We start from the raw sequence: 13,283 nt of genomic DNA, 5'->3' as shown, positions 1-13,283 counted from the left end.
TTCTGTAATTAGTGGGTACTTGCGAAACAAAAGTCCCGACTTTAAATCTTCGTCATACTCTTGTTACAGTTTAAGCTAGAAACGGCATTGAAACTTAAAATGTGCAGACTGGTCTGCTTTTTGATATGAATTAATTTGTGTATCTTTTTGTCCATCTTCATAGACTAACATTCTAATGCTCCCCATTGTGACTTCACTTCCAACTTCCATTCACTGTAAATGCAACAATTCAACTTGACACAAAACCAGAATTATCTGGTTTAAGTGACTGTATCAACATTTTCTGTAACTTTTTATAAACTGACATTGACCACTTTCGAAACAAGTTAGACAAAAAGTTGGACGGTATGACATCGGTCTACTTCTTTGTTATTCAAATCAGGAATTAAGAACAGAAATATCTACTACCAATCAAGAGGTACAGCTGTTTTAGTAACCATGTCAACTAATTTAGCTAACTTCCCACTGTTGGATTTACTGCCATGGAACTTTTCAGAACTTTCAAATTATAACAATGGGGGAGTTAGCATGAGACAATGAGTAAACATTATGACTTCTGACACTAATCAGCTACCTTGACCACTTTCTGAACAATTCGTCGCAAACAAAAACTTCAAAAGGTATGGCACATTGGTCTACTTCTCCGATATTCAAATCTGAAATCAGAACAGCAATAACTACTAATCATCCCCACACGCACATACCATCTACACCTTCAACCATACATTCATTCCTTTATCATACCAATCAGTCCAACTTAACCTTGTTTTATCCCTTCATACATATGGTATTCCATCCCTGTATCCTTACTTTATTCACCTGTCCATTTATTTATCTATCTTGTCATAACTTTCTTTAAACAGCTTTTTTCTTTAATTTCTTAATCAATGTATGGTTGAAGTAAGGGATAAATGCTTGGGGTAAAATAACGTTTTTAAATGTGTTTTAAAGTTCATCAACGCCTCCTTGTCTTCTGTACTCTATTATTACAGTTAGCATATACTGTGGTATTAATGTAGGAGTGTATAAAAGTGTAGTAGGCTAGTCTGAGTGCAGTTATTTGTGATGAAATATGTGATCCAACTGCCCCACAATCCAAAGTAATAAGGTTCATAGTGTCGTCTATGAAAATAATCAGACCAATTATTTTACTACATTTAACTTATTGGCTTATGTAAAACGTTTTAAACTTATTCCACTACCACAAAAATACTTGTAAACAGTTAAAGTCCCATCAACCTTTCTTCATGAAAAATTACCATCTTGTCTGTATTAGAGCTTCACAGAGCACATATGGTCCCTCTAAATAAACTCAGCAAAAAAAGAAACGCCCCTTTTTCAGGACCTTGTCTTTCAAAGATAATTCGTGATAATCCAAATAACTTCACAGATCTTCATAGTAAAGGGTTTAAACACTTTCCCATGCTTTTTCAATGAACCATAAACAATTAATGAACATGCACCTGTGGAACGGTCGTTAAGACACTAACAGCTTACAGACGGTAGGCAATTAAGGACACAGTTATGAAAACTTAGGACACTAAAGAGGCCTTTCTACTGACTCTGAAAAACACCAAAAGAAAGATGCCCAGGGTCCCTGCTCATCTGCGTGGACGTGCCTTAGGGATGCTGCCAGGAGGCATGAGGACTGCAGATGTGGCAGGGCAATAAATTGCAATGTCCGTACTGTGAGACGCCTAAGACAGCGCTACAGGGAGACAGGACAAACAGCTGATCGTCCTCACAGTGGCAGACCACGTGTAACAACACCTGCACAGGATTGGTACATCCGAACATCACAACTGCGGGACATGTACAGGATGGCAACAACAACTGCCCGAGTTACACCAGGAACGCACAATCCCTCCATCAGTGCTCAGACTGTCCTCAATAGGCTGAAAGAGGCTGGACGGAGGGCTTGTAGGCCTGTTGTAAGGCAGGTCCTCACCAGACATCGCCGGCAACAACATCGCCTATGGGCACAAACCCACTGTCGCTGGACCAGACAGGACAGGCAAAAAGTGCTCTTCACTGACGAGTCGCGGTTTTATCTCACCGGAGGTGATGGTTGGATTCGCATTTATCGTCGAAGAAATGAGCACCACACCGAGGCCTGTACCCTGGAGCGGGATTGATTTGGAGGTGGAGGGTCCGCCATGGTCTGGGGCGGTGTGTCACAGCATCATCGGACTGAGCTTGTTGTCATTGCAGGCAATCTCAACGCTGTGCGTTATAGGGAGGACATCCTCCTCCATCATGTGGTAACCCCCTTCCTGCAGGCTCATCCTGACATGACCCTCCAGCATGACAATGTCATACTGCTCATTCTGTGCGTGATTTCCTGCAAGACAGGAATGTCAGTGTTCTGCCATGGCCAGTGAAGAGCCCGGATCTCAATCCCAATGAGCACGTCTGGGACCTGTTGGATCAGAGGGTGAGGGCTAGGGCCATTCCCCCCAGAAATGTCCGGGAACTTGCAGGTGCCTTGGTGGAAGAGTGGGGTAACATCTGACAGCAAGAACTGGCAAATCTGGTGACGTCCATGAGGAGGAGATGCACTGCAGTACTTAGTATCTGGTGTGGCCACCAGCTGCATTGACTGTTACTTTTGACCAACCCTTTGTTCAGGGACACATTATTCCATTTATGTTAGTCACACGTTCGTGTAGAAGAAAAAGAAACGCACACCTATTAAGGTGAGGTGCTGGCTAGCGGAGTAGAAAACTTGAAAATAAGGGAGAGCCGCACACTCTAGGAGCTCAGATGCAAAAATGTAATATCCAACGTTTCGACAGCGAAGCTGTCTTCATCAGGGTTTCATCACAAACACTGCGGGATGACTCGTTTATATAGTGTCAAAAGACACACAGGTGTCTGTAATCATGGCCAAATGTGGCCTAATATCATTGGTTAACGCTGAAATATAAAAATGGCATACAAAGAACATACAAAAGAACAAATGGATAGCATACGATCATAGATACATTTTAGACTACACAAGCTTACAAACAATTACAATGGCAAAGTCACAATAATCACAAGAATGGCTTCAGATAAAAGTCTACGTTGAGACCGAAGGGAGCAAGGGTCTTTAAATTAAAGATCCAGTCACACGTCTGTGAACTTGTTCAGTTTGTCAGTTGAATCTTATGTTCATACAAATATTTATACATGTTAAGTTCGCTGAATATAAACGCAGTTGACAGTGAGAGGATGTTTATTCTTTTGCTGAGTTTAGTCTTCATCTCATCTAATCACACAGGGTAAGTTAAAGCAACAAGGTTGACAACGCAATCTTAAGCCTAGTCTTGTGGCTGAAGGACCGCCATCCTCCAGTCCAAACATGAGACGGCTAGCAGCCACTGGCCAGGGGTCATTGCACTTCCTGGGTCATTATACTGATGACATTCCACTGCACTGATGTCAAATTTCACCCAAAAGATGACAAACTTATGTATAGCAACACTTGGCAAACATTTCAGTTTTGCTAGTATTTATAGAGGACATTTTTAGATTATTGTTCATTGAGTCCAGTGGTTTGTGTTAAAATCTTCTCAACTGAGATTTTCTAAGAACCAAAGCTTGTTTGTCTGAGAAATGTAACAGATATGGGTAGATTAGACATACTTGTTCATGAGGTCGAAGCCCTGGTCTGAAAGCAGGGCTCCGAAGCGCTTGCGCAAGTTGTTGTAGGGGTACTCGGTAAAAGTCATCTTCTTCACAGCAGGGAGCTCGTTGTAGCCTGGCCAAATCTTCTCGCTGGGCGACCCAAGGTCCTGACAAGAACATGCGTCAACACACAGACACATGGAGTTAATGTTTTATGTGTGGGCTGGAGGTCCCCACTATGTCTGGTATGTTAGGAACTGCTGGGGAAGGGGGGGGGGTACTGGAGCACAGTCAAGAACACAGCTTTTAATCTGAGTTTTACAGTTTAGCCCAGTCACACAACCACCACAGACAAGTCTGTTACGTCACCATGTCTGTCTAAAAGAGACTGGGTCACTGAACTGCAGTCCCTCTCTGCAAAATACATTGTGTAGTCAAATCAAATCAATTTAATCTGACTACATCCTATTCCTAACTCTGCCACCTTGTGGGGAGATCATAAAACTGGAAAACCCACAAAAACATGTGGTAGCTGTCAAGAATGCACGCAGATGTCAGAGTGGAGTATATAAAGTGCTTTTACTTTCCAGACAGTATGAATTAAAATGTACTTTTTGATACAAATTTGCTAACCTTAAATATCTTGTTAATTTGGTCGATTTCGGATTTTCCAGGGAAGAGAGGTTTCTGGGTAAGGAGCTCTCCAAATATGCAGCCTACAGACCACATATCCACAGCTGTGGAGTACTCCTGTGGAGAGAGAAACACACACTCGCTAAAACCACAGTATTCTTAGTCACAGACAGCACCGCATGAGTCTGGGTTGGAGTGTTTAGTCTGGGCAAGGACAAGCTTTGACTTGGTCATGGTGCTGTGTGTATGTAGTCTTGGGCTATGTTTAGAACTACAGACTTTGACACTATTGGAAGGCATACAAAGTATGTGTTGTGTCGTCTAGATGCGGTAATGTTCACACAGGTAGCGGTTTAGAATGGCTCTGTTTTGACTGGAGAGGGTCTTTGATGACTGAAGTTTCTTGAGATGTTTTGACTCAAGGCAGAGTTTGAATGCAGTGGCTATCTACTATGTCGCCCACAAGACATTTTTTATTTAATTTATTTATTTAACCTTTATTTAACCAGGAAGGGCTCATTGAGATTTAAAATCTATTTTTCAAGAGCGTCCTGGCCAAGATAGGCAGCGCCAAGTCATTACAAAAATTACAGACAAACAACATGAAAAACTACAATTAATCTAGTAAAAACCATAGAATTAACAAAGAATATAACAAAATCCAAAACAGCTAATTAAAAACATTGACATGTCAGGGAATCAGTCTCAAGATCATTCATCAGTGATTAAAAAAGACCAATCGGGACAAGTTCTTCCAGTTTAAAAGTATTTTGTAAGGCATTCCAAGACGATGGCGCAGAGTACATAAAAGCCCTTTTACCAAATTCAGTTCGGACATTTGGAACAGTTAGCAGGATAAAGTCCCGCGAACGAAGAGAGTACCAACCACATTTCTGAACAATAAAAATGCCCAAATAAAAAGGTAGTAAACCCAATATGGCTTTGTAAATAAAAGTATACCAGTGACTGAGCCTACGAGTGACTAGAGAAGGCCAGCCAACCCTGGTATACAAAGTGCAGTGGTGCGTAAGGGTTTTGCAATTTAAAATAAATCTCAAAGTGCCATGGTAAAGGGTGTCAATTGATCTCAAACACTGAGCGGAAGCATTCATATATAAAATATCCCCATAGTCTAGTAAAGGCATAAATGTAGCTGATACTAGCCTCCTTCTGGCTTCAAAAGAAAAACAAGCCTTATTCCTAAAATAAAATCCTAATTTCAGCTTCAATTTTTTTGTAAGTTGTTGAATATGCATTTTAAAAGAGGCCATCATCAATCAAAATTCCAAGATATTTATATGAGGTTACAACCTCAATCTCCTTGCCCTGACAGGTAGTAATAGGTGAAAGGTTCAGAGGTCTATTTTTTGCTTTAGAAAACACCAGTAGTTTAGTTTTGTCAGTATTGAGGATAAGCTTCAATTGAGACAAGGTATGTTGAACATTGATCCACAGTCAGTTTTGCATGACATCCCACTAATGGTAATTGTTAGGATTTGGGGAGGTTAAACCGATTCTAGATCTGTGCTTAGGTCCTGACTCACTTTGGCTCCCAGCAGCAGTTCTGGAGAACGGTACCACAGGGTCACCACCACAGGGGTGTAGGGCTTCAGGGGAGAACCATACTCACGGGCCAGACCAAAGTCCCCCACCTAGAACAGCACAACAAAGAACAAATATTACAAAAATGCCCAAGATGCAAGCATACACACTCATGCACATTCAAGTCAATATCCTTTGTCATTAATAAGCCTAGAGCGTTGTATTTCTTCATCTGAGCCATGGATGATCTAATCCTTATCTGAAGTTCCCAACCCACAGCAGTTTTAATATTATTAAAATGGGATATATATATATAGATATATATATAGATATATAGATATATATATATATATACACACATACACACACACACACATACATATATAAACACATACATACATACACACAGAGACATACATATATACATACATATAATACAACAGGGCATTATTACACCTTCAGGATCCCCTTGTGGCTGAGCAGCAGGTTAGAGGTCTTCAGGTCGCGGTGGAGGATCCAGTTGTCGTGGAGATGGCGGACGCCTCGCAGCAGCTGGATCATCAGGGTCTTCACTTCGCCTGAGGCCGACAAGATAGAGGAAGTTGAAAAGAGATGTGAGCTCATAAGCTTACATTAAAACAATTCTCTTACGCTAACCTAGCCAAAATACATGGGAAAATGGCTGGAGGACATAAGTGTACTGTATTTTTTGCAACTCAAACTGAACCCCACAACATTACCTGGGAGAAAAGGCTGCTTCATGGTCTCCATCAAGCTTTTCAGGTCGTGCTCCACGTAATTCATCACAATGTAGATCTTGTCCATGTTGCTTCCAACGACGATTTCCTAACATGGGAGAAAGGAGGGGTTTAGATGGCACTAGTCTACCTTTTTTTTTTTTTTTTTAACAGCCATTGTATTATGTCAATTTGTGAAACACTTTGGGATACTATGCATTGTATGAAAGGCGCTACACAAAATGTATTTCAAAATAATATATTATTGAGGGGGGAGTTCCTTTGAGTCAGTTGTGTGCTGCTCACCATAGAAATAACAATTTATGATATTTTCAGTGTATTTCTATGCACCTCACCCTGACAGTGACGATGTTGGGGTGCTGGGCCTTCAGAATGGTGTTGATCTCTCTGAGAGACGTGATGGGGAAACCTTCTTTCTCCTTCTCCATCTTCAGACGCTTTAAGGCCACAATCTCATCTAGAAGAGAAAGGCCTGTTTTAGTGTGTGTCTGTCCAGGGATGGATCGGAAATAAATTGCAAGGTAGCCCACATACCGGTCTTTTTGTCCTTGGCCCTATACACCACGCCGTAGGTCCCTTCCTCGATACGATTCAGACACTGGAACTCCTCGACACTGCGACAGCCCTGACAATGACATGAAACCAATGCCAATCAATACGTGTCCATATGATTTGCGTGTGTGTGTACAGGCCTGAGTCAAATGCGTATTACTTTTCTGTCAAATACTTGAGGTGTACTTGATTTCATTGCCAGGTGAGAGCATTTCTTGAAATATTCCATTGTACCAGGCAAGCTATGTCCAGGTTCATACATATTTTGACAGACGGAATTTCTTGAGTTATCCATGACTTTTAACCACATTTCCATGACCATCAATTGCCGCCATCTATGTAAGCGTAACGTGGTAGACACATGGAGGCTGCTCTTCGATCTCATGTACCATATCCTGTCGTTATGCAAGGCACTTAAGCCCCCACAGAGTACACTACCTGTAAGGCAACTGTAGTCAAAACATGTAGTCAACTCTCAGTCTGGAGAGCTACTAGCTGTGCGGGCTTTTGATAAAGCCCTGCTCAAACACATCAGAGACAGTTTTTCAAGGTCCGGTTGAGCAGATCATTTAAAATGTGGTTTGTTAGAAGGCTACTGGAGTAAAAGCCTGCACAACTATGAGCTATCGTGGATGATGGCTGACCACCCTTGACGTATAACATTGGAACATTAAAACCGAATACGTTTTATACCTTTTGAAATAATTCGCTAATTTAATATATCAAACAACAAATGGCTTTGGTTAGGCTACAAATATTTTTATTCAGCTGAAGCAAGCCCACAAATTTTCTTCAGGAAATGTACCTTTTCTAGTTTTCTAGTCAAATTTATCATAGAAGTGTTTACATTTCAGGCTATTGAGTTGCAATGTCTCATACATTGGATGGCCAAATAAACTGGAAGTATCTACAAATCAAGTTGAAGCCAAATAATCCAAAAGAAAGGCTACATCTAACTGAATCTGAACTAATAAAATGGCGAAGTGAGTCATTCGTATCATGAAAATAGTTTAAATGAATAATTTAAAAAAGTAAATCAACTTTGTATGGCCTTACTCGCGATTGTATGGCCTTATTCATGAATGTTGGGACATCACATGAGGAAAACATGAATGCATGCTAATAATAGCTAAACAGATAACTAGAGGGTACAAGATATGTTTTGAATTGGCTAGTTAAACTAGTTATTAGTCTGTTCTCTATTATATTTTATAGACTAGGCCTACCTTCTGCCTCAATGTCCGACTGTCTCTCTCTCATTGAGCAACGGCCGACTCCTCACGCACACATGCAGTTGATGCGTGCAAACACAGACTCGCTCAAGTGTCATTCTGAACCTGGCTGATGTGTTGATTTTTATTTGATTGCTAAAATATTTATATTATGAAAAATTATTATATTAATTTCCATAACTTTTCGGATTTGATCCTTTTCCAAAACTTTTCCAGGCCTGGAAAACACCATTTAAACATTCCATGACCTTTCCAGGATTTGAATAATGGCCGTATGAACTCTCTAGGTCAAGCGCACCTCAAGCGCATTTGATATAAAATAAAAAGGTATTTGACCCAGGTGTGGTGTGCTGCCAGACAGATGGACAGACCTGTAGAGCTGGAAGGTACTTGGGCAGCTCCTTCTTTAGCTCCACAGGGGAGATGGGGGGAGAGTCGGGGATGTAGTTCTCCTCAGGCTCAGGGGTGGCTGAGTGGGAGTGAGACACAGACTGGGGGGTCACGTCTCCATCCCCTGCCTCCTCTTCCTCTTCCTCTCCACTTTCCTCAGTATCGTGGTCAAATCGCGACTCTGGCACTGTGAGGTTTAATGAGGCAGTTATAACTTACAGAAACAAGACAATCGCATCTAGCAGCACCTGCCACCAGACAAATGGGGTGTGAAATGCCTACCTGGGGGAATATGGTTGCCGTTCTCTCTCTCTTCCTCAAACTCTTCCTCAGACTGCTCGTCTTCACTCACCACACCTGAAACACAGACAATGGGTGGGTCAGATCCGTGTCACTGTGACAAAAACGTAATGGTACTAAGTGATAAAACAAGCGCACACACACAAGCAACAGAAGTAGAGTAATTCAGCAGACCTGCAGTCTGGTCAGATTCTCCTGTGCCTGATTCCTCATTCTCTCCCTCGCTCAGGCTGCTAGATCCATCTTCAACGCCATTACCCTCCTCATCGTCAGAGCCCGACCCTGAGCCGGAGCCTAGGGAAGAGAAGTCCACTCAATGTCACCTCCAAACAACCCACAAAGACGTATAACACAAGAAGATGTCTGGACTGTAAATACAGGATCTATAACAGTTAGAACTCTGTTGAGGATTAAACATCAGTAGAAGTGTAATGTTTTCATAACTTTTTAGTGATGCCATCTGGTGTGGGGTATGTTGCAACCTTGAGTGAGTGTGTGTGTCTACCTACCTAAGGAGGACTCTCCTGTGCTGGTCTTCCTCTCACTGTCACTGATGTCCTGAAGGTCAGAGAGAAGGTCCTTGTCCTCTGGCTTCTCATCTTTCACTGTTGGACCACAAACAAACAAAATGAGCGTCCCTAATCACACAGAAAAATTATAGTTAAGTAAATTGAATGAAATCAATTACTAAGTCTTGACACCAATTCTACCAAAGCAAAATTATATAAAACCATCTTGATTGGATAGTCTCACCACTAGTTCTACGTGGCTCGCTGCTGTGCTCCAGTCGGTCCTGGGGAGCCTGGTTGGGGCTGCGGCTGCGGTGGCTCTGTTTGGGCTTGTCCCCGTACTCATCGGGCAGCGCACGGTGGTGGGACGGGACTGTCAGAGAACGGACAAGACATTTCGCTTCCCGTCACCAACAGCGCATCCTTACATATATCAAAATACTTACATTCACGTAGACGCTAAGGCTGTAAACTCTAACCCTACATGTGTGCGCAAATGCGCGTGTGTGAAGCCTGACCTTCTCGGTGCCCCTCACGCTCTTTGCGGCGCTCCTCTGCCCTCCTCTCTCTCTCCTTCTGCTCGCGCTGCTCCTTCTGCTGCTGCTCACGGAGCTTGCGGTCCCTCTCGCGCTGGCGCTCCACCTGCTCCAACCTGTCCCTGTAGTCCGGGGAAGACGGGGGAATCCTGTCAGGAGCTCTCCAGAAACCCAAAAGCCACCCACCCCACACTGTTAATGTCTGCTGCATGGAATGGGAAGAGTACAGTATACAGTGTGAAAGGTAACTGCACGGTAAAAAAGATGTCTGACCAGCATGTGACAGTTTGAGGATATGCACGTTTAAAACCTGTTGGGGCTAGGGGGCAGTATTTGCACGGCCGGATAAAAAACGTACCCGATTTAAACTGGTTACTACTCTTGCCCAGAAACGAGAATATGCATATAATTAGTAGATTTGGATAGAAAACACCCTAAAGTTTCTAAAACTGTTTGAATGGTGTCCGAGTATAACAGAACTCATATGGCAGGCCAAAACCTGAGAAGATTCCATACAGGAAGTGCCCTGTCTGACAATTTGTTGTCCTTCTGTTGGATCCCTATTGAAAATACAGCATCTGTGCTGTAACGTGACATTTTCTAAGGCTTCCATTGGCTCTCTAAAGCCGCCAGAAAGTGGAATGGGGTGTCTGCTGTCTCTGGGCAAAGAACAGCAGCAGAGTTTGTGAGTGGTCAGCCTGGGGACAGTGAGACTGAGATGCGCGTTCACGAGACTACTCCATTTTTTTTTCAGCCTTTGAATGAATACAACGTTGCCCGGTTGGAATATTATCGCTATTTTACGAGAAAAATAGCATAAAATTGATTTTAAACAGCGTTTGACATGCTTCTAAGTACGGTAATGGAATATTTTGAATTTTTTTTCATGAAATGCACTCGCGCGTCACCCTTCGGATAGTGACCTGAACGCACGAACAAAACGGAGCTATTTGAATATAACTATGGATTATTTGGAACCAAAACAACATTTGTTGTTGAAGTAGAAGTCCTGGGAGTGCATTCTGACGAAGAACAGCAAAGGTAATCCAATTTTTCTAATAGTAATTCTGATTTTAGTGAGCCCCAAACTTGGTGGGTGTCAAAATAGCTAGCCGTGATGGCCGAGCTATGTACTCAGAATATTGCAAAATGTGCTTTTGCCGAAAAGCTATTTTAAAATCTGACACCGAGATTGCATAAAGGAGTTCTGTATCTATAATTCTTAAAATAATTATGTATTTTGTGAACGTTTATCATGAGTAATTTAGTAAATTCACCGGGAGTTTTCGGTGGGTATGCTAGTTCTGAACATCACATGCTAATGTAAAAAGCTGTTTTTTTGTTGTTGATATAAATATGAACTTGATTGAACAAAACATGCATGTATTGTATAACATAATGTCCTTGGAGTGTCATCTGATGAAGATCATTAAAGGTTAGTGCTGCATTTAGCTGTGGTTTTGGTTTTTGTGACATATATGCTTGCTTTGAAAATGGCTGTGTGATTATTTTTGGCAGGGTACTCTCATGACAATCTAATGTTTTACTTTCGCTGTAAAGCCTTTTTGAAATCGGACAATGTGGTTAGATTAATGAGAGTCTTATCTTTAAAATGGTGTAAAATAGTCATATGTTTGAGAAATTGAAGTTATAGCATTTTTTAGGTATTTGTATTTCGCGCCACGGGATTCCACTGGCTGTTGACGTTAAAGGCAGACTAAGATATGACATCATAAGCTAGGTTTCCACCTAATTTGCGACAGATTTTCAAGCAAATAATATAAAATAGTTTCCATCAGACGGACTTTGTTGTGGACAAAGGGCTGTGTGTGATGACGTAGCGCAAACAATCCTGCACTTAAGTTTCCATGTACAAAAAAACAACATGAGTTTAATGTGTTTTCACTGCGTTTTCCACTCACAGTTTGTGTGACAACCAAAAAATCTAACGATCGGGGTTTGATAATGCAACCAAAACAATCGCATTTGCGACCGTTTGTTTGATTTGACAGTGCGACATTTTAAATTGGTCGCAAGTGATTTTCTTTTTAACCTGGTCACGTTATTTATTTTTATCATCATGATTTATTCAAACAGTAATGTGCAATTCACCAAAAATAAACCAACTTTCTGAAGAGGCAACAATGGCACAGGAATGACCTTGTCGGTGTGTGTCAGGGCTTGACATACTGGGGAGGTTTTGGAAACCCTACGGGCCAGTCAGACATTTGAAAATCAGACATTTCCTCTCAACCTGGTCTCATAGCATTTCATATTATTTCATAAGTGAATCTGAGACTCAATTTAGTATGATATGTTACGATTTGTATGGTATGTATTAATTTCTGGATGTCCATCACCCATTTCGCATGATATGCTACAAATTCTAGCTAGGTGGCTAACATTAGCTAGAGTAGTGGTTAGGGTTAAGTTTAGGAGCTAGGTTAAAAGTTAGGGGAATGGTTAGTTAAAAGGGTTAAGGTTAGTCTTAGGGGAATGGCTAGCTAACATGCTAAGTAGTTACAAAGTAGCTAAAAGATAGAAATTATTGAAAAGTTGATAATTAGCTAAAATGCGAAAGCTGTCAGTGATGAGATTCGAACTCGCAACCTTTGGTAGCTAGCCATTCGCGTTATACGCCCAACCAATCACGGGACGTTTCGCATTATACGGCCAGCCATCCACCCAACGTAACATATCCTACTAAATGGAGTGTCTCAGATCAAATGTTAGTCACATGCGCCAAATACAAAAAGGTGTTGACCTTAGTGAAATGCTTACTTACGAGCCCCTAACCAACAATGAAGCATATATATATATATATATATATATAATTTTTTTTAAGTAACAAGTAATTAAAGAGCAGCAGTAAAATAATGTTGAGTCAATGTGCGGGGGCACCGGTTAGTTGAGGTAATATGTACATGTAGGAAGAGTTATTAAAGTGAATATGCATAGAAACAGAGTAGCAGCGGTGTAAGGGGGGGGGGGGGGGGGGGGCGGCACAGCAAATAGTCTGGGTGGCCATTTGATTAGATGTTCAGGAGTCTGTCTTATGGCTTGGAGGTAGAAGCTGTTTAGAAGCCTCTTGGACCTAGACTTGGCGCTCCGCTGCCACTTGCCGTGTGGTAGCAGAGAGAACAGTCTATGACTAGGGTGGCTGGAGTTTGACAATTTTTAGGGCATTCCTCTGACACCACCTGGTATAGAGGTCCTGGACTG

The 13,283-nt window shown here is 41.7% G+C and overlaps 1 protein-coding gene across 7 annotated transcripts in view; it reads right to left on the bottom strand.

Moving 5' to 3' along the window:
* The window catches only part of LOC115165858 (cyclin-dependent kinase 11B), a 30,434-nt gene that overhangs the window by 1,136 nt on the left and 16,015 nt on the right, over nucleotides 1–13,283 (bottom strand). For 5 of the 7 annotated variants that reach the window (XM_029719294.1, XM_029719296.1, XM_029719295.1 and 2 more), the window contains 13 exons: nucleotides 10,044–10,222; nucleotides 9,770–9,898; nucleotides 9,526–9,621; nucleotides 9,191–9,310; nucleotides 8,999–9,073; nucleotides 8,698–8,903; nucleotides 7,077–7,167; nucleotides 6,878–6,999; nucleotides 6,525–6,630; nucleotides 6,241–6,362; nucleotides 5,787–5,894; nucleotides 4,243–4,359; nucleotides 3,628–3,776 (listed from right to left, as the gene is read on the bottom strand). In XM_029719294.1, coding sequence (XP_029575154.1) covers nucleotides 3,628–3,776; nucleotides 4,243–4,359; nucleotides 5,787–5,894; nucleotides 6,241–6,362; nucleotides 6,525–6,630; nucleotides 6,878–6,999; nucleotides 7,077–7,167; nucleotides 8,698–8,903; nucleotides 8,999–9,073; nucleotides 9,191–9,310; nucleotides 9,526–9,621; nucleotides 9,770–9,898; nucleotides 10,044–10,222 — 1,620 coding nt within the window. The remainder of the gene's footprint in view (nucleotides 1–3,627; nucleotides 3,777–4,242; nucleotides 4,360–5,786; nucleotides 5,895–6,240; nucleotides 6,363–6,524; nucleotides 6,631–6,877; nucleotides 7,000–7,076; nucleotides 7,168–8,697; nucleotides 8,904–8,998; nucleotides 9,074–9,190; nucleotides 9,311–9,525; nucleotides 9,622–9,769; nucleotides 9,899–10,043; nucleotides 10,223–13,283) is intronic. The other 2 variants (XM_029719297.1, XM_029719300.1) reach the window with 1 other exon arrangement.

The sequence above is a fragment of the Salmo trutta genome, chromosome 28 (genome assembly GCF_901001165.1).
Source record: "Salmo trutta chromosome 28, fSalTru1.1, whole genome shotgun sequence".
Lineage (NCBI taxonomy): Eukaryota > Metazoa > Chordata > Actinopteri > Salmoniformes > Salmonidae > Salmo > Salmo trutta.
This window is presented reverse-complemented; position numbering and strand designations above follow the sequence as displayed.